The 22,730-nt window shown below is 51.2% G+C and overlaps 1 protein-coding gene across 3 annotated transcripts; it reads right to left on the reverse strand.

The window, feature by feature from the left end:
- Positions 1-178: 178 nt before the first annotated feature.
- Positions 179-21,531, reverse strand: PKM (pyruvate kinase M1/2). Of its 3 annotated transcripts, XM_054214780.1 has the most exons (12): positions 21,374-21,450; positions 16,196-16,255; positions 15,823-15,992; positions 15,344-15,435; positions 12,225-12,356; positions 11,833-12,019; positions 10,738-11,008; positions 9,921-10,071; positions 8,218-8,370; positions 4,498-4,664; positions 1,483-1,664; positions 179-923 (listed from the first exon to the last, which is right to left on the reverse strand). In XM_054214780.1, the coding sequence occupies exons 2-12, from the start codon at positions 16,234-16,236 to the stop codon at positions 817-819; spliced, it is 1,653 nt and encodes a 550-aa protein (XP_054070755.1). In that variant the 5' UTR covers positions 16,237-16,255; positions 21,374-21,450; the 3' UTR covers positions 179-816. The 3 variants fall into 3 exon arrangements, with proteins under 3 accessions (XP_054070755.1, XP_054070756.1, XP_054070754.1); XM_054214781.1 differs by lacking the exon at positions 16,196-16,255 and having other exon boundaries at positions 21,374-21,531; XM_054214779.1 differs by lacking the exons at positions 4,498-4,664; positions 21,374-21,450 and adding an exon at positions 3,835-4,001 and having other exon boundaries at positions 16,196-16,238.
- Between the last annotated feature and the right edge of the window lie 1,199 nt (positions 21,532-22,730).

The raw sequence follows: 22,730 nt of genomic DNA on the forward strand, positions 1-22,730 counted from the left end.
CCGCCGCCCGCGCCCATTGGCGGCTGCCGCCCGCCTCCGCCCTCTGCGCCCCTCCCCGCCCACTGCCGGGACGGGGCGTAGCCCAGCGTGAAAACCCGCCTCTTAAAGGGACCGCGGCACCCCCACGAACTAGGATACCCCCCGCCCGCCACGGCAAGGATCGGGGCAGGCCGGCGGGTGCTTCAGCTTCTCTTTATTGATGGAAAGTTGTGCTCTGCCGCCCCAGGGGCCCCTGGGAGTGCGGGGCAGGAGGGAGAAGGCTCTAGACACACACACACACACACACACGACTAAAGGAGGGGAGGGGGCTGCGAGGGAGCAAGGGAAGGCCAGAGCACCGGGTGGTGGAGCATCTTCTAACCCCAGCCCTGGACACACCACCAGCCTGAGGGTCTGGAGTCACCTTGGATTTGGTCTGTGGGGAGGTGGGGGAGGGTAGCAGCTTCCCTGGAGCAAAAGGGGGGTGATAGGGGATGACCACACATCACCTCTCCCCTTCCCTGTCACCCCCAACAGGACATGTCACACCCTGAGGACAGTCACTAGGCTACGGGGAACCTCCTACGCTGACTCCGACATACATCGGGGCAGGACTTGACTACTGGGAGAGGTTTTTAAAAAAACTAAACACTTCAAGTATTGGTTTTTTTAGTGATTTAAGGTCTCTTCCCCCTGCTGCTGCTGCTGCACTGGGTGGTGTTTAGCAACCTACATCCACGCTAGGGACAAGGAGAACATCGCAAGCGACGGCTGGTCTAACGCGAGGGGAGCAAGGGGATGGGGGAAGGAAGGTGGTCGCTGGTCGGCATCGGCCCTTCAGGGAACAGGCACCACGCGCATGGTGTTGGTGTAGCCGGAGCCAGGGCGCCAGCCTGTCAGCACGATGACCAGGTCCCCACTCTTGAAGAACCCACGCGCTTTGCCTAGGAGAGAAGAGAGGGAGGTGTCAGAGCTTGGGTCCCCCTGCCACAGGGGGGACAGTGCTTGTCACCCACTCCCCGGGTGACCAAGGTGACAGTGGGGCGACCTATCCCAGAACAGCAGTTTGGTATCAAGACCCCATGCCCCTGCTGCCCACCCATTTTGGACCTCTGCTTGAGGCTCCTCTGCATCATGGAGCTTGAAATTCAACAGGACAGGGTTTGGAGAAAGGACAGAGAATGGAGTCACCCCCGTCCCAGCTTTTCCTGTCTCTCAGGAGTGATGAGCATCCCTGTTCAAGCACTGATCAGGTTAAAACCAACCTGGTTTTCTGCTGGAACCTTACTTTAAGGCCACCATGTCAAACCATTTCTCCATCGGATGTGGTTGTGCTTATGCAACTGCCGTCCCGTTTCCCAATTGGGCACAATTACCACACAGGCAGCCAGTTCCCCTCTCTTTGTCCCCATCAGTAACCCCAAAAAGCAGCACCGGAGGTGCTCAGGACCACCAGGTCCCACCAGAGCTTTCCCCGGGTGAGGCCAGAGCAGCATCACTCACCAACATTCATGCCCAGGTTCACGCGGAGGTCCACATCCTCCGCCCAGGCATTGTGGGCCGGTTCTTTGCAGAGGACGGGGAAGATGCCCCGGTAGAGGTGAGCCTGGCGCGCTGTCTGGTCATTACGGGTCACGGCGATGATGGGAGCCCGCGGGCGGTACCGGGACACCAGGTGTGCTGACCTAGAAGGGAAGCAGGATGGAGGTGAAGCACCACGAGCACAGCTACAGGGAGCACAGGCAACAGCAAGATTTGCTTGTCACCCTGGAGGGCTCCACAAAACCCCCGGAGGAACACAGAGGATGGCTGCAGGAGATGCTGGCAAGAGCCAAGCTCACGAAGGAGCTTGACGCTCTGCTGAATTTCCCCTTCAGCCACCACCAAAGGCCATCCCTTGGTGACAGTCCCTACTCCAGTCTCGCGGTGAAAATCCCCTCACCTCCCAGTTTAGGAAGTGCCATCTGCATGTTTTGGTCCCGAAAACAAGCCCGTGTTTGTTTCTGTTGCTATGTTAAGGTGGCGAGGTGCCATTTATGCTGGCCTCTGCAAGCAGTCCTCGGCATCTCAATGGGGGACCCTGCAAGTTCCCTCTGTTTTGAGGAGCTCCCAGTTTATGGAATGGAAAGAGCCCAGGGCCAGCAGCGCTGCCCAAAGCTTGCCAAGGAGGAAGCCATTTGCCTCCCAGTCACGTTCACACTCCAAAGGCAGCAAACAGGCCAGCTTCTCCGCACAGAACTCTGCTCTCACACCCAACAGGAAGCAAATGCAACCCAGGCCAAAATTTATACCAGGAAGTTGGGCACAGAGTGCTTAAAATGGCTTAAAATAGCCAGCAGCACACCCTGGGTGGGGACTGGGGCTTCCCTTTCCCTGGGCACTGCTTACAGAGGGCATCTGCAAATAAACGGAAATGAAAACGGCAAGGCCATGGTATTTACAGCTCCATGAGCACGCCGGTATCTCCCCTAGCTTTTGCAGCCTTGTTTAGTGGAGCTAAGCTCAGCAATACTCAAAGAGATCACTGCTTAAAGCGGGCAGCAGCAGTCTGCTCAAAGCACCCAGACACACGTGCCAGCTCTCAGACAATCCTTCCCACGCTGTCCAAGCAGCCTCCCGGGAGCTGCTCTAGGAGATCCAGGTACTCGAAGGCTGTAACAGAATCCACAGCTAAAAATATTTAAATATCAGAGTTCAAATCTCTTTAAAAAGGTCAAGTGTAACACTGGAACCTTTTACAAAGAAACATAAGAAGCACGAGGGTATCCAGAAACTCAAGTGCTTATAGTCACTCCTCATCGCTGCAGGAAGTGACTGCTTCAGACCATTTTGAGCTGTAAATTTGGGTGAAGGGTTCACCGATGGTCCGGATCTTCGGGTAGACTGTGCCCAGCGTGTATAATCGCATCTCTGCTGCTGTGCTTTTTCTTTCGTCTGATTCCAGTGCAAGAAATTTAGATTTTTCTTCCAGAAAGCAGTCTGAGACTTATGGTCGGACGTGCTTTGCGAGTGGGCAGCCCGCTTCCTCTAGATGGAAAAGCTGATCAGCAAGGCTTGTTTCCTCTCCGCAAGAGAGGGAGGGAGTCTCTACTCGGCAGTTGTCACCGTCACTGGATTGAAATCCCAAACTATGTAGTTCCAGCACGTCTGCATTGCTGTCTCCCACGTGCAGCCAAGGCACTGAGCTCCTCTGAGCACGCAGGCAGCACCGGGCTGCTGGGTGCCTGCCAGCTGCCTGCCTGTTCAGTGACATTACTCGCAGGCAGGCAGGAGGAAGCCTTCAAGAGGAAATTTGCAAGGCTTCCAGTTTCCCTGCCTAACAATTCCAGGCTAAGCCATCCCTCTTCGCTCCTTGGGCTTCAGCAAGCAGAGCTGATGCCTGAAAGGTTCAGCAAGGGACCTAGAGCTTGGATGCTACTATGAAAGCCTCAATTTTAAAACAAATAAATAAGTAGATTCTGCATCCACTGAACTTCTGCCTTACTGTTAAACCGAGGATTTCTTGCCAAGAAGTTGGAATTGAAACTGCAACACTTATTTTCCCTTGACTCTTCCAGCCAGCGCTGCTGGCAGAGATGCCACTCGGAGCAGCAAGGGGAGGCAGGGCTCAGAGCTGATGCCACGCTGGCAGAGACAGGCTAAGGAACTCGGAAGTTACCGATGTGCAGATGTTTGAGATGTCTGCCCCATCTCCTGAGGAACCGGCATGGCAGGCAGGCGGCCTGGGCTCTCAGTTGCTGCCAAAACCCAGGCTTCACTTACAGCTCTAGACTTTGAAAGCCATCTTTTTGCCAGGCTCCTTCCCCGACCCTGTCAGGAAGTGGGTTTGACCTGAGGGAAGCTGTCACCTCCTACCTTCCAGACTTGGTGAGGACAATAATGGCCCCGCTGCAGCACTTGAAGGACGCTTCTACAGCGCCAACAGCGGCGGCCTCCGTGGGATCACAGTTGAGGGAAGTCAGACGACGCAGTTCCTCAAACAACTGCCTGTGAAAGATGGCGGCTTCGGCCTCCCGGGCAATCTATAAGAGCAACACGCATTCGGGAAGACAACACTCACGTCAGTCGCTCGGGGCAGCACAGGGGAAGGCGAGGTGCACTATCAGCACGGTGTCACACAAATGCCATCAGCTTTTGACATTAAGAGCTACCAATTAGCGAGCCCAGATTTAGTTTAACACACTGGGGTGATGGCCACAACACTCAGCACATCTTAGAGAGGAACCAAGCCATTCTCGAGGTTTCTTTTCAAAATTGGTGGCACCTCCTGAGTCACCTCGCCCTGCCAAGCCCACACTCAGGTGACATTCATGCCAACTGCCAGGCACTCTCGCTCTGCTCCTGCCTACCTGCAGTCCCTCCCTGCCACAGAGAGGAGCTCGACTCAGACCGCAGCGGTTATGCAAGGCTGAAACCATAGCAGCGAGCTGCTTGCTAAGTATTTGCAGTGTTAGAAAGAATGGAGCGTGTTTTTACTCATGGGAACGACTGGCACCAAGCCCCCTCTCTGAGCCCTACCTGCCGGACTCGGTCAGAACTATCAGGGCTGCAGCTAAGCACTTAAAAGAGGCCTCCACTGCGCCTGCTGCCATGGCATCGGCAGGGTCCCTGTTGTTAACATTGAGGCGTAAAATCTCTTCGAACAGCTGACGATGAAACATTGCGGCCTCAGCCTCGCGAGCAATCTGCAGGCCCGAGTAAGAGGGAAGGAGGAGAAAAGAGGAAAGAAAAGAAGGAAAGATATACCAGAGTAACATAAGATCACGTTAATTTGCTTATTGTCATAGTAATGCATGCAAGAGGATATAAAGGTCAGGCTGTGAAACCCTTTTTGGCTCTCAGGTTGTGAGTTTGCTGAATGCCACCCAGTCTAACGTGCCACAGCCGTGCTGGCTGCCTCACTGTGCCCTTTAACCTGCAGGCTCTGGTCCCTGGGCAGCATTTAGAAGGTGGCGTTCTTGCTGTATTTTGGAGCCCTTCCAGAGCAGACAAACGCAGTTCCTTCTCAGGAACCAGAGCAAGGCAGCTCAGAGCTGGACCACAATTTGTTGCGGCTGCTTATTAGTTCCTTGAGAGACTCTGATGCGATCTACCAGCCTGCAATGGACCTTGCTGATGGTCCTGCCCGCAATTCCTCAAGAAGAAATTTCTGTAGCTCCATGTCCCCGCTTCGTATTCCCCAAACACAGCACTGCTGGAACAGGCTTCATGGAGCCCAACATGCAAACAATGCGCTTTCAACATCACCCCTGCAGTTGGGAGAAAGTCTCTCTCAGCTTCATTACATTTAGTTTAACTTGAGAGCCTATAAAAGATTTAGTTTAACCTGAGAGCCAACCAAGTTTCACCTCCAAGTGCTGTACCAACTTCCCTTTCGGTAATGGAAAAAATAAATAGGAATAAGTCTTCCTTATCGGGTTGTCACCAGCTGTACTTTGGGGTATTTGTACAGTGCCAGACTTGGACAGATGAGAGATGCAGAGGCACAACTGAGGGCTTTCTGTCCAGGCTCAGCATTTGCAACAAGCTCACTAATGTATTCATCCCAGTGTGCTGGGAATCACTCACACTGAAAGACAATTCTCATCTCAGAAGACTGCATTAGCCCTTGACAACCCCATAAAGAAGGCTTGCAGAGACCAGAAAAGCATGCAAAGGTTGATCATCTTTTCAAGGACAACTTCATCCAGTTACTCCAGAAAGCGACCAGACGCTCCACAAAGCGTGACAAGTGGATGCTTAAGCAGAGACGGAAGTGCCCTTATAGAGAAAGCTTTGGAGTTAGACCCCTCCCAAATAAGAATTTTGCTACTCTAGTGTTAATGAATTATTTTATGTGATGCTAGGAATTATCCCTCTTGCACATACCAGTTTAAGCCAAAGTAGTTAAGTATCTTATGTCTAAAAATAACAGGACATATGTGACAGGCCGGAACAGCAGTCCAGTGCCAACTCCAGTCCTAGGGCAGTCACTTTTCTTACTCCTGGCTTTATACTTGCCATTAAATAAAATGGAGCACTTGCTCCAAATGCAAGAGCTGGCAGTGAGGCAGTTTGTCTTCAGCTCCTGGCCCAAGGGCAGGCAGCTCTGCACAACACGGAGAGCAAACCCCAGTTTAGAAGGAAGCCCACATTCCCCAGTTGTAAGAGAATATGTGTATTCTCTTACACATAATTAGTAATAAGTATGTCTGTTTTGACAGTGGCCATGGAAGGGCACAGCAATTCTTAACTCCATGTCAACAGTTGGCTTTACACTCAGAGAAATGGCTAGAGGGTTTCCCGTTGGTACATGGGTGGAGATACCAGGGTGGAGGCGGGAAAAAGGAGAACGGAACAGCTATTTAAACCTCGGTCCCGTTATACAGCATGGCCAGGACAGCATTTGAAGACAACTGTGGATCATGCACTGGAATTGGAAGGAAGCCCACTCCTGCAAGCCGGAAACAACCTGCCCAATATTTGGAAGCTTGCTACACAAGGCATTTTTGTCACAGAGATGCCAGCTACTGAAGAGCACGCTTGTTTCTACAAGGCTGGCTGGAACGTGATCAATAAGGGAAACCACAGCAGAGTCCCAGCAAAGCTGCTGGGACAGGTCAGGCACAGACAAGTCACATCTCTTAGAGGTGCAACGACAGGACATCGCACAGACCCTGCTTGTTCTCAGCATCACAGCCCATGTCTTCTGTCCGCACTGCGCCAAGTAAAGAGGAGCTTGACTTGGAATACTATAGCAGAACTGGAAAAACAACTATATAAACCCAAACTCATACCAATTTTAGGCTGGGGAATACATACAGGAGCTGCTCTTTACCAGAGGTAAGGTGCTCTCCCCCCACTACAACCACTTGATATGGAAATATTCATCTGCTCTGGCCATGCTGCAGGTTTTCAGACCGTGGTTACTCAGGGCACTATTGCTGGGCAGGGCTTCTCTCAACTACCACCAAGTAAATTAGCTCAGATGAAAGATCCTGACCATAGGGGGACGTGCTCTTACCACCACAGAGTTGGCACCTTGCTGCTTGCGCCATGTTACGTTAAATTAAGTGAATCTGTATTTGCTCCTCTGCTCCTCCTTTGGCATTTCTGCAGGGGCCTGGCAGAGTGAACACCGCTATTCCCAGGTCTGCAGGAAGATGGAAGCACGTACAAAGGACCCTGGGCTCAGGCTACAGGCACAATACAACCTGCCTGAGTCTAAGAATTAATGCCAGAACGGAAACCCAGGCCTAAGGTTTGCTGCAGCAAGTTTCCAACTCTTAGTAGAACGTCAACCCTTGCGATTTAGGGGGTGAAAACTGAGGAAGAACCTTTCAGGTGCACTGTTAGCGTTCAGCCTGTAAACCAGCAGTCACTGCCTAGTAATCAAGTCATACTTTGCATTTGCCACGTGCAAAACACACCACTCCATATTGACCACATAAAAGATATTTATGTAACACACTGCAAACAAACACTAGCTGAGCCGATTAATCTATATAACCCGAATTGCAAATAAAACCGGTGAGAGTTATAACTGGTGAGAGTTATCACTGCTGTGATTCACAGCACTGTTAACTGGGGAGAAGTTAGATCCTTGTAGATCCTTGACATCAGGCTTTTTATCAGCTGAAATGCGATCTGGGTGAACTCGAAGCAGAGCAGAGGTTTCTGGCAGTTCAGGCATGTAAAAATATGGTGCTGTCAGTACTTGTGCAACAAACACCTCCAACACCAAACACACCAGGTGCTGAATGCAACGGCACTGTAAATCAGATTCACAAGCCTCCCCCTCACCCCACCCCCCCCCACCCCCAAAAGAGTCAGCTGATACCTTTCATTATCTACAGATAAACTGCTTAAGCAGCTTCTTCACCGTGGAGAAGTTTAAGGCATTTAATATGCCAAAATGAATAGGGCATTTGGAGAAACTCATACCAAGGTAACAGAAAAAAAAAAACAAAACACACACAACAAACCTTTATCCTGGCCTAAACAAAAGTTAATATGAGTAATCTGAAGTTTTACACTTCAGAGCACTGCAGAGCAGTTCTCAGCTCTGCCCAACAATAGTTTGGAGCAGAGTGAGGTTTCAGGCTCTCAGGACCACAGTAGGTAAAGAAACACTCACAGTGCAAAGAAATCGCTACTTTGGGCTGCTAGGTGCTGCCAACTAGCACCAGAGACACTTAGACATTCCGGTGCCTGGCTCACACAGAAGATGCGGGGCACCAGAGCAGAGGCAGTACTCACAGCGTGCTGCATGCGCACAGCCTCCAGCGGGTAGTCTCCCTTAGCGGTCTCTCCCGAGAGCATGATGCAGTCCGCTCCATCCAGGACAGCATTAGCAACATCACTGCCCTCGGCACGGGTCGGGCGAGGTTTCTTGATCATGCTTTCCAGCATCTGGAAGAACAAGTCCAAGGAAATCAAGACATCGCAGAAAGAACCAGCTGCTCTTTTTACTAGTGCACTTCAATATACTTCATAGATAGGGCAGAAGACAGGATGTAGCCTCAAAACTCTGGGAGAAGACTTCTCCCATGGGTACAGTACAGAGAGGGGCTTGGTCCCTAACCAGCTTTAAATTAAACCATCTACCAGCAATAAACACAACCCATTTTGTTTTGTACCTGTTCTACCCCTGAAATACAGGAGAGAATAGCAAGTCTGAACTCTCACTCTCTTGGCTAACGAGGACTCTCGCTCTGTGGTGCCCGTGTCCCCCACTTGCATGGCTCTGCCTGGGTGCTGCTTTGGAGATCCCCCGATCCGCAAGGTATCAGGATGAAATTTGTTCTTTGCCTTTCATCCATGGTTTTGTGGTTGTTCCTGTGTTGCTCACACACTTTCCTAGTTAACTTTTCAGCACAGGGCTTGGTCCAATGAACTCAGAGCTCTTCAGAGCAGAGCATCACATTAGACATCTTTACAGAAAGCTCAAATCCAGCCACATTCCCAAATTAGCACCTAGGGGTTTGGTTTTTTCCATCAAGAAATAAGTAAACAGCAAGGTCTGCACCAACTAAAGTCACCTTCATACAAGACAAGATTTTAAATTCTTTATATAATACATGCAGGCTAGTAAACTCGGAACAGCAACCACAACCATTGCTAAGCACCTGCTCTGAAGAGATCAAAAAACAGGACAGCTTTCCATGAGGTTAACTCTCCCTGCACCCTTCTCCCAGAAGCTAAAACTCCACACATCAAAGCCTGGCCAGCTCTTAACTTCCTCAGGTGCTCAGCTTTCTCCCTGCTGCAGCTCACCACCGGTCAAACATCACTCATTTCCTCATGGAATACCGCCTGAGGCAGCATTTCAGTCACATTTCAGTAGTGATACAGGAAGGAGGTGGTTCTGTAAATCCAGAACCTTGCCTGACAATTACTGTCTAGAGATGGTTTTCACTTCCACAGCCTGTGTGCAGAGCAAGCACAGCCAGGAAACCAGTCCTCCCAGTGCACAAGGACTGTCTGCACATGATCCCTACTGGAACCAGTGAAACTGAGCATCAGCTCTCCCTCCCTCCCTAGCAGCTCCCAGAATAATGAGGAGATGGATCTTTTATTCAGTTCCTTCTGATGCTGCAGTGTGGGCGCACCTTGTAAGATACCAGGGAATCTTAGCAAATTTCACTTAGACAGAGGTGTGCTGCTACAAAATGCCAAGGCAAAGCATAAGTAATTTTCTTCCCCAGAATTTGTTTAGTCGGCCCAAAAGGCTCACACTGCATGAGGTTTTGAGGGGTAAAGCCTTCAGCAGCCACACAGGAGGTCTTGTAACCTTACTAGGGAAGACCCCAAACACATCTTTGAAGAAGTGCCTCATGATGAGGTATTCAGCTATGAGCAAAACCTCTTTGCTCTTGACATCTCATCAAGCCATGACAGCTACGGACATTCACACCCTGCCAGACTTTGTCAGTTACAAGCCAGCACTGAGTTTTGCATACCTGAGTGGCACAGATGATGGGTTTGCCAGCCCTGTTGCAACGTCCAATCATCATCTTCTGGGCAAGGAAGACTTTTTCAGCAGGGATCTCAATTCCCAGGTCACCACGGGCCACCATAATGCCATCACTGGCCTCCATGATCTCATCAAACCTGAAAGCAAGAGAAGAGGTTTGTTAAACCATTTGTTCGACAAAGCACCTTCCCATCTGTTCTGTCCTCCCCCTCTGAAAGGGAGCATTGCTCTGGAGTGCGATACACAGCAACACTGTTGGCACACAGCCTTTCTATGTGACATTTTGGTCCCCTGTAACACCAAGGTAGGAGGAAGAAAAACAAAAGCAAGTCATAGCACATATAAAGCGCTGTATAAAGCTTTCTAAAGCTTCACAACAACAGTTCAAGAGGAGCGTGAGTTCATCCGAGATATTTTAGTCTGATAGTTTGTCACAGATGTGGAGATTCCCAAGCATTAGCTCACTAATTTGCATCCAGAATGGCAAGTTTGCTAAGTTTGAACCAACACGTGCTACAAAGACTATCGCAGATTTGTTTACGGATGCAGGGCAACTGTGACACTGTCCCCAGGAGCTCAGGGCATGTGGCCATTACACAGCCCACTCCTCTTACCACAGCTATGTCAAGTCCCACGCACACGGCATTAGCTGACGGCTTGCACTACCACCCTGTTACTCAGACTAGTAACTTTGCCACTGCTGGCAAGCCAGAGATCAAAAGTCCTGACTACAACGCAAAGGGGCTATGTTCTTCAGTTAATACTTGGTGACAAACCTGAAATGTCACCTGCACAAAGCTCACCTGCGCACACCCTCATGGTTCTCGATCTTGCTGATGATCTTGATGTTCTTTCCCTTTTCCCCTAGCACCTTCCTGACAGCATGGACATCAGCAGCTTTGCGGATGAAGGAAGCGAACACCATATCCACGTTCTGCTCCACACCGAATTTGAGGTCCTGAATGTCCTTTTCAGAGACTGCAGGCAGGTCAACTGCAGCGCCAGGCAGGTTCACTCCCTTCTTGCTGCCCAGCATGCCACCGTTCTCAATCTCCGTCATGACATAGTCCTTGCCTGAAAGATGCGTTCTCACGGTCAGCATTTACCAGAAGGCTCCCCACTGCCAGCTCCCACACCACTCCCTGCCTGAGAAAAGCAGCACCAACAGCGACCGCACGTGATAACAGCGCATCACTGCTATCTTCAACAGATTTATGCAAGACACAAGTTTGCAATTTACCCATGGGAGCGCAACAGCCCAGTTTAAAAACACATCTACGCTGTCCTTGGACAAGATGCCATTTGTTCCATCCAGGAGGTTGGGACTGCCTCCCCCAGAAAAGCTTCCCGAGGTGCATTTCTGCATGCAGGAGCCCTGTCACACCAACCTGAGCACCCCCAAAAGCCTCACCTCCATGTCCCTACACACGCTGGGACTAGAGGCAATACCTTGAGGCTAGAGCAGTTTAGGCAGCACTATAAAGGAAGTATTGTGGAACTAACCTTGCCCCTGCATTACCAGTTAAAGCTAGTTCTGTCTCTAACCACAAAACTCAGGGTCTTTGTTGTAAAACTAGTTAAATCCTGCATTAAAAAGTATGAATTCGTCTGGCTGAACAGGCTTTGATCGCAGGCACTGGTATGTCCCTACCACACATTCCCCTTTGAAGAGGTGTTTTAGATGACAGTCTAGTGAAACCCAGCTGAAGTTAGTTTTTGGAAACTTAACTACACTTGAAGCAGAGAAAGTTTTGCTCAAAGTCTCACTACAGCATTAAAAGCCACATGCTCCTTTCTTTACTACACAACTGCAAGCTAAAAAACAGTTACTGGAGGGAAAGCTCCAATATATTCTGAGGAAAAACCAAATAATCATAGCTGGAACAGTTGTTACACACCTTTCTCCTTAACCAGCAAGGAAATCAGACCGTCATCCACATAGATTTTGCTGCCAACTTCTACAACCTTGGTGAGATTCTTGTAGTCCACCCACAGCGTGTTCTCATCACAGTTCTCCATGAAGGCATCATCCAGGGTCACTTTGAGCGGTGCACCCTTCTTCAGCTCCACTTCTGCTGTGCCACTCTGCATGTCAAAACATGTGATTCAGCAAAACCAGTAAAAACCAGCACACAACCACCTCGCAGCCTGCAGCAGGTCATCAAAACTTCTGGTAGTTGGTTTGTTACCTCATTTCCAAGAGATATTTTTTGTTTGGAAAAGGCCACAGGCATGACACGCCATCTAGCCTCATGCAGTGAAAGAACTGGGAGGAAAAAGAGCTACTTACTCCCTTAATGAGTCCAGTTCTAATTTCAGGTCCCTTGGTATCCAGTGCAATAGCCACAGGTCGGTAGGTGATGGGATCAGAGGCAAAGCTCTCTGTAGCTTCTCGCACATTCTTAATTGTGCCCTCATGATACTGGCAAGGAAAAAAAAGATGGAGATGTTCAGCCCATTTCTACTCCACTGCTTATGAAAAAGACCACTACGCTCCCCCAAATGCTGCCCAAGCTGACAGCTCTGCTCTCACATTATGCTCAACTTCAGTTTTAACTTGAGAATTTAATTCAGACTGAACTTCTAGAACAGCAGTGTAAGGATACAAGAGCCTTCCCTGCATGAATGCAGAGTCCAACAGTTACCTATCTACACCTTTGGTGCCCCCAGTTCTAAGCCCAGAAGGACAACTCGAGGAGACAGCCTACGCGCTTGGCTGAAGTGATTTTCCATCAGGACACACATTTGCCCTTTGAAGATGGTCCACCAACCAACAGGCCTTTAGGAAGAACCTGTCTGAAAGCTTTGCCGAACATCTGCCTGTTCAGCACGGCAGAACATCAGCAGTGCTGGCAGCTGGATGATTGTGTGCATGAAAGGACTCCTGTCACAGCTAAGTGACTGCCATCCATGGCTGTTCTCCTCCTCTCTACGGAGCATGGAGGGGAGGATGCTGTTCTCTGCAAAGCTGACTCCCCCACAGACTTCCAGCCTGACCCCTCTTATCAGTCCCCCAGGCAAGTGCAGATGGAGAAGCTATTTCTAACTCTTTGGCTTGAATTTCCCCTAAAGATAAGGGATTTGCTAAGAGCACATTATCCACATAAATATTTACATTTTATTTTGAAAGCCAAAGCAATCACAGCCAGAAGTTCAGGACTCCGGCACCACGCACCCTGCTTCCAAACTTTAATGTGTGCAAGAGCATTTTGCTCATGCTGCCAGTCTCGGGACAGAGTTCCGAGGGGAAATTCCCACCCCGACTACCTCAATTGAGCTTCAGATGACCAGCAGATCAGTTTACTTTACTTGCTTAAACAACATTAAGAGATAACCTTGACTGCAAGTTTTGTAACACTTGACAGGCTTTTGCAGGTAAGAAATACCCTTTCCCCTCTCTGTACCACAGACCAACAGCTTTTCACCTGACTCACCTGGAAACACCCGGCTCGCCCCACGCCACCCATCTGCCTCGACACGAGCCCCGCATGCCAACCTCACTATCATGGGGACAATAATCTAGCCCCAGGAAGGTGGGCCCAGGAAAACCCGTGCTAAAGTTCATGTGCATGCTCTCAGTCAGAGGTACACGGCAACTGCTAACTCTTTAGAGCAGGAAAAATGGAGTGTACTGATCAAGTGTGCAAGTTGAGACTGGGAAGGCCCCAACCCTTTCATGCACCAGAGCTTAAATGGGTGCAGTACAGGAAACTTGCCTGAACAGTGCTATTACATTTATCTGGTCCCAGTCACCTGGAATTTTTATTTCCTTTTTAGTTTGATTTTGATGACTAACTGGCTCCTAGGGAGTCTGACTTCCTGAACAGTTATGTATGCAGAACAGGAATGCAGGCAGAATTGGAAGTAAAAGCTATTTTCTTTCTATATAAAAGTGTTGCAGCCAGGTGCTAGAGTATCTCTGTTGAAGTTGAAGCCCCGCTGAATGCTTTAGGGTGGACACAAGAACCAAAGTGCTCACGACAGATTAAAACCCCTGGGGGCTTCACTGGAAATTGGCAGTGTTTCAGAAGAACCAGGAGGGAATTCAAACTTAAGACTGGCTACAGCTGAGAGTCAAACTCAAAAGGAGATGACAGCAAGACCAGCCTCCGCTGTAATGTAACCTCATGTGTATCAAGTGCACAATTAGACCTTACCCAAAACAGAAAGCCACAGTCCCTGTCCTCGACCTCAGCTAACAAGTACGGAAACCACAGCAGCAGCTCTGCTGGGCAGTAACAGTGTGAAAATTCCCAGTTTCAGCCTGGCCACCAGCTCCCTGCCAAGCCACCCAGCAGCACCATTTGGCTACTGAGAGGCAGAGTTATTCCACGCCACCCTTTTTTCAGGCAGATTTTGCCAACTGCAGCCTACGCACCGACACCACTCCTGGGTATTTAGTCAAGGTCTGACGGTTCTCCGCAGTTAAGCATCAGAGCCTTCTGATTTTGACAGTGCCCTGTGGCCTTTAAAGGCCACGAGGGTGAGAGGCCAAGCTGTAACGCATGATGAGGCTCACGGTTCAGTAAGTAAAGCCACCTACAGCTGCTACTGGCTACCATCTGACATTTTGAAGGCTGGAGGGCAGCCAGGGTAAAAAAAAAAAAAAGCCTCAGCAGGAAGGCTCAGGGTGGCATTCTAGGCAACCTGGAATGGGATCCTCGGCTCCTCCAGTATCACTGAGGATCTCATCTATTTATATCAATAAGGGCTTGTCTGACACCAACAATGTTGATTTCTTTCAAGCTTATTCTTAAAAGCTCCCCACACCACATCCCCCAAGTACCATGGTGCTGACCTCATGACTGCCAGGAACCCAACCAGAGCAGCTCGTTATCCGAGCAAACCCAGGAGTCCAATTCTTTCAATTATGCACAGTAATTACTTCAAATCACTAACAGTTTTCTTCTGAGACAAGGTTATTCATTGATCCTCTGCTTGCAAAACCCCCAGCAACAAAACAATAATTGAGATGGACAACTGATAGTTTGCTCTCCCACACAGCTGTGCAGCAAAACAGGAACAAACATTCTTCGTTTCTGCAATTAACTGAGAAGTAGCAGCTTTGTACAGCAAAGGGCAGGACATCAGGAAGAATCAAAGGATTTCATGGCAAGCAGTTGGCACACAAGTGAAATATCAGTTACCTGGCTCCCTGCTAGAGAGAAGGGTGTGGAACCAACAGGAATAGCTTTCAAAATGGCCCAGTGCACTTAAATGTTATCAGCAATTACACAGGCTCGATGCGTACAACCAGCATGCTTTCCCCAGAAGCAGAGCTAAATTTCGCCTCCCCACACCAAGGCTGGTCTGGACTAAGCTGGATTTCCTTCTTCCATGAGGAAGAGGGTCAGCAGACACACGCACACAGCCCAGCCAGGGCCATATCAGCTCAGACCCCACCCTTACCTCGTGGGTGCCATGAGAGAAGTTGAGGCGGGCAACATTCATTCCAGATTTAATCATTTCCTTCAGCTTCTCCACCGAGCGGGAGGCTGGGCCTAGGAGGAAGAAACAGTTTGAATATTAACTTTGTAAAAATAATGAGATAACCCACACACGTCAGGCTGTTTCATGTGGAAGACAAAAGGCATAATGGATACAGGCTCGCTCAGTGCTGAAGGGGTTCATCTCTACTGCAATAATGGTTGTTTTAACTTGCCTTGAGGAGCACAGGAGAACCTGACCAGTTCCAATTTCCCCAGCTACTGGATTCACTCCTAGCAGTAACATGGGTACGGCAGCCATGGGAAAGTCATGTTCTTGCAACACACAAGGCTCAGCCCTGGCAAGGGATGAAAGCTGAAGCCTTCCCACAATTTCCCTAACAAGTTTCACCAACACAGGGCTTCACAGCTGCAATTCTCTCCTATCTAGGAATCGCCTACCAATGGTGCAGATGATGCCGGTGTTTCTTGCAATGGTTGGCTCCGAGTCGATGTCCAAGCGGCACATGTGCTCCAGGAAGGTGTCCGCCATGGCAGCGTGCAGCTGTTGGGTCTGGATGAAAGCGGTCCCTGCATCATGGTGCTTCGACATCGTTGATGGAATCCTGTGTCTAGAAGAGATGAAAGCGGTGCCAGGTTTAGGAATCACTCAGACTTGCTCACCAAGCAGAGATACCAACACACCCATGTGATGAATATGGAGGTAACAAGAAAGCTGCTACTGGGTCAAACTATCTTTATGTTCCTACTTGAGAGTCTTAAGATACAGGCAAGACACATTTGTCATCCCCCACATACACCACCCAGCGCTCACCTGCCATCTATGCAGAAGTTCCCTTCATAGCTTCTCTTCATTGCCAGTCTTCCCTTGGAGCTACACAACGCAACAAAATTCAAGCACTTGAGTGCACAGGCAGAGATTCTGCCTCCTCCCTCCCAGCTCTCAAGTCATTTCTCCTACAGGCCTCGACTGCATTTCCCATCGCAACTGGGGACTGGGGCAGCTCGGCGCTAGCATGACTGCAGATACACTCTTACACAGGCAGTCTTCTGCCGAGAAATGCCTAATCACAGCAAAGTCCACCTAAGCTTAAAACCCATCCTTTAAGCCTGTACAAGCAAGTAGGCTTGAGCTGATTAAACACAACACCTTGGCAGAGAACATATAAAAGACCGAAGATTTCTTTCATCACGGTTCAGCAGGCTGAAGACACTGTGGGTCTCCCCCATCCCCTGCATTCCCCTTCATTCAGGGCAGCAGAAAAACACCACAAAGTTTAAAACCATTTATTTATTTATTTTCAACGTTTGGATAAAAAAAAAAAAACCTCTCTGAACTCAGGCTGCTTGCCTCTGCAGGACTAGAGCATCTCCACAACAGCAGGAACAGCCCAAAATCCCAAGAGGAAGCTGAACTGAAGCTGAACAGTCTGCTGGGATGGGAGGACACTCATTTCCCAGCAGTGCTGGTGCCCCCAGGCATTTCTAATTGCACATCTCAGGCCACACCGCAATAATTTTCTTCTCAAGGTTCTGAAGTAGCAGTGGCAGCTAAAAGCCGTTTGTCCTCTACGACCTGCCCAGGCTAGACTGCCGGCATTTAAAAAGTCCCCAGTAAGAGAGTGACGTAAGGTGGCTACCAGCACAGACAGATCACTAGTCAGTGGCTGGAGTTCAAACTTCATCCCCTGGGCACGCAGGCTGCTCTTTCAGTATAAGCTGCTTTCACCTAGGAGATGCCTTTAGCATGGTGCTTGTAGAAACAGGGGCTGCTGCTCTGCTAAAGGCAGGGGGGTTGTTCTGCCTGCCCCAAGCAAGCAGAAAAAACCCCCACAAACAACCCAATAAATCACAAAATGGTGTTAGCTGCATACACCAGCTGGCTCAGTGCATTCAGCTTTGAAACAGAGGCAGTAATAAACCCAAAAGCTTTGTCAAAGCTAGCAGGGCTGACCAGAATGAAGCCATGCCTCTAAGATACAGGCAGGGAGATCCCCTGCCAGCCTGCCATGTGCCTGCCCGGTGCCGCAGAAGCTCTGTTGGCTCCGACGCTCCTCCCCTCAGCCACTTCTGCTCTGCAGACCTTCCCCATGTACGTGCAGATCGTGCGGATCCTCTTGCAGGCAGCCCTGACTCACCACCGCCTGGCTCCCCATGCGGCATAAAGGAGTCAGGCCAGCAAAAAAAACCATAATTTGTCCTGGCAAAGCCTCTTTTCCCTCAGCCCTGCCAGAAACTGCTGATTCACCGGAGTCAGTACAAGAAGGTCTGCCCACATAAAAAGCCCGACAAAGTCCCATTATTATAGGAAAACTCGCTGGTCAGCCTTGAAACATTGTGTTTTAGCCCTCTAACACTTGCTGCTGCATCCTCTGACACCTGCGGAGCAGCATCGGCTTCTCTAGATGCCAAAAAAAATAAAGCTTTGCTGGGAAATCACCTCCACACACAGAAGGGCGAGCGGGTCTGCGCAGCTTCTGGGAATGAGAGGAATAGGAAACAACGGGATCCCGAGGCGGAAACTGCGCCCAGAGCATGACTCGGAAGTTTTTAAAAATAGGCAGGTGAGTTCTCCCTATCTCATGGAAATCCCACACCTACTCAAGTCCTTTGCAAATATAATTTTAAACCCCCTAAAGTCTTTCTAAACATATAAAGAGAAAGCAGAGTTAAGTTCCCCATCAGAATCCCCTTTGTAAGATTTTCCAGCAGTTCAGTGAGCTCAGAAAAATTAAGGAGACGCCATGACCTTGTCCAGGGGCGAGAGCAGAAATGCAGCAGCCAAAAAGTTTTCCAAATACCCATCTGCCCGCAGCACCGTGCCCTGCTACCAAAACAGCTTCACTTTTTTATACTTCCTCCTGCCTCCCACTACCACGTATTTACAAAGCAATAGACTGAATTCTACTGGAAGGTCCAGTCTTATAAATATAACAGGAATGTCTGGCATTTCCCAGTACTCCAGGCTTGCTTTTTTTAAAAATCAAACAGAGGAGCAAGGACGTCAAGGACACCTAAAGACACTGAGCACTCAGTCTGGGCTGAGCAAGGAAGGGGGGTAAGCGATCCTCTACAAAGCCTGAATGTTTCCAGCACTGATTAAATCTAAATTCCTTCCTCAGGGGCATAACGATTAAATACCCAAGTTTATTACTTGGGCTGCCTCTGCTTCAGACAGGGCATACAAAGATGTCTGGTAACTCCCCAGCTCTTGAATATTCTAGAAAGAGCCATTTGAGGTCAGGACAACCGGTTTTGCAGTAGTGAGGTGACTAAGTCCAGCCAGCTCATTCTGCGGTCGGCTGAGAAAGCCTGAATCCACGGCACCTCCAGATCTGCCCTCTGGGAAAGAGAAAGAAGAGGCACCAGCAATCCCCAGGGCAATCCCCACCCCGGGACAAGCGGTGACAGAGGGAAGTGGAAACTGCAGTGACAAGGCCTGGGAGGGACTGTCCCCAGGCAGAAGACCAGCGTTAACTACCGCCATGCCAAAGATATTTTACTGCCGGTAAAAGTTGCAGGCTCACAGCAGGCGAGGGTTTTATTACCTCTGCATGGGTCAGCCTGGCTTACACAACCTCACTCACGCTGCAGAACAAGGCTGCTCATGCCCAGTGTCCCTGGCCAGAGGCAGAAATGGTTTGAGTTAGCACTTATATATGAGAAGGGCTGTGTTATGAAACCAGGCAGGCCTTCGGATTCCCAAAAAAAGACTAGAAAAACATCAGCTTTATTCATTACAGAAGCTAAAGGGACTCAACAACAACAAAAAAATCTCCAGCTCTGCAGCAAAGCAGGCTTTTAACGCAGCCTGTCAAGCCCTCTGCCAGAGAGAGAGGACAACACGTTCTCCCCTGGGTGGCTGCTGCAGGAGGTGCCGTCTCGCCGTTATGTAAGTACAAGATGGCCACCCCAAAATGCCACCTCCCTTCTGCAGGGCTGGACGGCACCCAGAAGCCACCACCTCCTCCCAGCTGACACATGCTCTCCCCAGCAGCAAGACACAGGAGGTGAGACCCACTGCTCCACAATGGAGATACCCTCTCTAGCTTTTCAGCACAGAAGCCATGGGGGCCGGGAAGGTCAAGCACCAGGCGACATCTGTGCTTTCCTTGCGTGCAGATGGATTAGCCTTGCCTTAGCTGAGCCCGCCCTCCCTGGAGGGCAAAGGCACACAGGAGGCTTAACAAAAAAAATTAAGCGAGTAGAGGTGACAAGCATCAGATATTTGGCGACAAGAAAGACTTATCTCAAGGGTATTTGCAGTGCAGGCACACCTACTGACTTAACCTTGCAGTGTGTTGCTCCAACAGAGGACAAGGAGCCTTTCAGCCTGGCCCTGCACCAGCAGAAACCACCCAGCTGCCTTCAAGGAAAGTGTAAAAATCTTTTTTGCATTACAAGAGAAAGTTTTTTTGGGTTTTTTTTTGTTTTTTTTTTTTTCTTACATTTAAATATAAGTCTAGGTGGAAATATAGATCCCTCAGCTGCATCCCCAGCTCCAGGATGGGGATTTGCTGCGCGCCCAGCTGTGGGCGGCAGCGACAAGGTACTGCAGCCCCATTCCGTACGTGCCACCCATCACCGCACGCTGCAGAGGCCCCGGCACCATCTTCGGCAGATAAAGGACGAGCACGTGGTCCGGCCAGCCTGGGAAACGTTTTGTTTGCATTAAATTAAATTATCAGCTCAGCACGTGGAAAGGGAATTAACGCTGGCGTCGGATCACCCACCCCCCTCCACCCCCCCCGCATCTAACGCGGAGAAATTAAGGTTTTCGTAAAATGTACGACTTGGGGCAGATAAAGGAGGAGGTAGTAAAGAAAAACGCAGGCTGCTCGAGCAAAGGGGTGAGAGGCAGCACCGCAAGCTCGTTATCTAGTGAAAGTAAAAGTTTCTCGGAAGGGTTTCGCAGGCAAGAGTCCCCGCTTCACACACGTGGCTGGCAAGGGAGCTTCCTGCTCGGCAAGAAAAGGCCTTCGTGAACCTGGCGATGGCTCGGAAAAAAGCTGGAATCCGCAAAACCCGTTGGGCCACCAAACTCCAACTCCTCGAAATTAGCCTAAATTCTGCTTTATAAGTGGGATGTAGGGCATAAAATTGTGTGCCTGAGACTGATTTTTTTTTTAATTAAGCACTGCTGGTTGCACAACGAGCCCTCGAGTTTCCCTGGAGGTGTCCGAGTAACCAGAAAAAAAAAACCTTTTTTCATCCAAGTTTTAGGCTGAGGCAAGCCAGGATCAGCAGCAGCCCATCCCGAGAGCGGGCGGCGGCCAGAAAGTCAAGCCATTAACATCACAAAAAACCTCCGTGAACCACTGATTTCTGCTAACCTGGGCCCCACCGATAACTACTCTCCTTATCGGAACAAAGCGTGGTTTTTAGAGGTTGCCACCTACTCCTAATTAATCTGAGGAGACAGTGGGGCGGCTGCCATTGTCCGCCCGACAAAAGCGCTATTCATGCCCGGCAGAGAGGGCTTAAACACGTTTTTCACAGTTGGAGGGACCGTCCCAATCAATCGGGCGCGGCGTAATTACGGCAGGAGATTAATTGCGAAGGGGCCTCCCCCGCCGGGGGATGGGTAAAGCGGCCGCAGCATCACCAGCCGGTTTAAGCACCATGAGGGCCGGCACGGCGGGGCCGGGGGGAGGGGGGAACGACACACCCGGGAGACCTCTCCGCCTGACTCAGCCTCCCAGCCGGCTCTGGGATGGCGCAACCGTGCTACCGCACCCCTTTCCCGGTACCCGACCTCATGGACCAGCATCCACCCTCCCACAAACCCCCGTCCCGCCGAGATGCCTCCCCCGCCCCCCGGAGCACCCGCACCTTCCCAGGGCGCGCCGCGCCCCTCAACCGCCGCCTGAGGAGGGTGACGGCGGTTGAGGGTGGGGTGGTGATGGCGGAGGGCACCGCTGCTCCCCGCCGCCACCACGGCGGCGGCTCGCTCGCCCGCCCGCCCGCCCGCTGGCCCTCAGGCCGCCGTTACCTGCTGCTGCTACTACTACTACTACTGCCGCTGCTGCCGCCGATACCCGTCGTTGCCGACAGCCGCTGCCGCTCTGCGCGCCGCGCCGCCCGCCCCGACAAGGTGATCCCGGCTGGTTCCACAGCACCGCCCCCCGCGCGGATCCCTCCGCCCAGCCTCGCCTCGCCCAGCCCCGCCTGCGCTGGGGGCGCCGGGACTCCTTTCTCCGGCGGACGCGCAAGTCGCGGAGAGAGTGGAAAGAGCTAAGTAACGCACGCGCCCGGGCGGCCAATGAGGCGGCGGCGCACCCGCCGCGCACGCGGGTGGAGAGTGGCCGCCGCTCTTAAAGGGACCGCGCCCCGCCCTGGCATGCCAGCACACCCAAGCTGGCTCGTGGGCCCCCAGGGTCCGTCTGTGCGGGCGGGCAGCGGCGCTGGGTGTTTGGGGTGGGGTGGGGTGGGGTGGGGTGGGACGGTCCTCAGCCTCCAACGGACCCCCCAGGGACACTGGGGTCACTGGGGACCCGGGGCTGGGGACACTGGCAACCCAACTGAGTGCTCTGCACTGTGACCATGGGGACACTGTGCTGGGGACTCTGGGCTGGGAATGCTGGGGACCCTGTGATGGGGACACTGGGGACTCTGTCCTAGGACCATGGGGACCTTTTCTGGAGACACTGGGGACCCATCATGGCTGCTCTGCACTGGGACCATGGGGACCCTGTGCTGGGGATACTAAGGACCCAATGTGGACACTCTGCACTGGGACAGTGGGGACCCTGTGCTGGGGACAATAAAGACCCTGTGCTGGGCACATTGGGGATGCGATGTGGATGCTCTGCACTGGGACCATGGGGACACTGGGTTGGGGGCACTGTGCTGAGTCCATGGGGACACCAGGCTGGAGATGTTGTGGACCCTGGGCCAGGGTTGCTGGGGACCCTGTGATGGGGACATTGGAGACCCAGTGATGGGAATCCATGGTGACTCTGGGCTGGGGACCCTGGACTGGGAATGCTGGGGACCCCATGCTGGAGACCACATGCTGGAGACATTGGGGACCCATCATGGATGCTCTGCACCGGGACACTGGGCTGGGGACACTGTGGTGGGAACACCGTGTTGAGACCATGGGGACACCAGGCCGAGATGTTGGGGACACTGGGCTGGGGACACTGTGGTGGGAACACCGTGTTGAGACCATGGGGACACCAGGCTGAGATGTTGGGGACCCTGGGCTGGGGACACTGGGGACCCTGTGATGGGGGTATTGGGTACTTCATGCTGGAGGCATTGGGGACACTGTCCTATGATCATGGGGACCTTTTTCTGGGGACACTGGATGGATGCTCCACACTGGGACCGTGGTGACCCTGTGC

This window comes from Rissa tridactyla, chromosome 9 (genome assembly GCF_028500815.1).
Source record: "Rissa tridactyla isolate bRisTri1 chromosome 9, bRisTri1.patW.cur.20221130, whole genome shotgun sequence".
In the NCBI taxonomy this organism is placed as follows: Eukaryota; Metazoa; Chordata; class Aves; order Charadriiformes; family Laridae; genus Rissa; species Rissa tridactyla.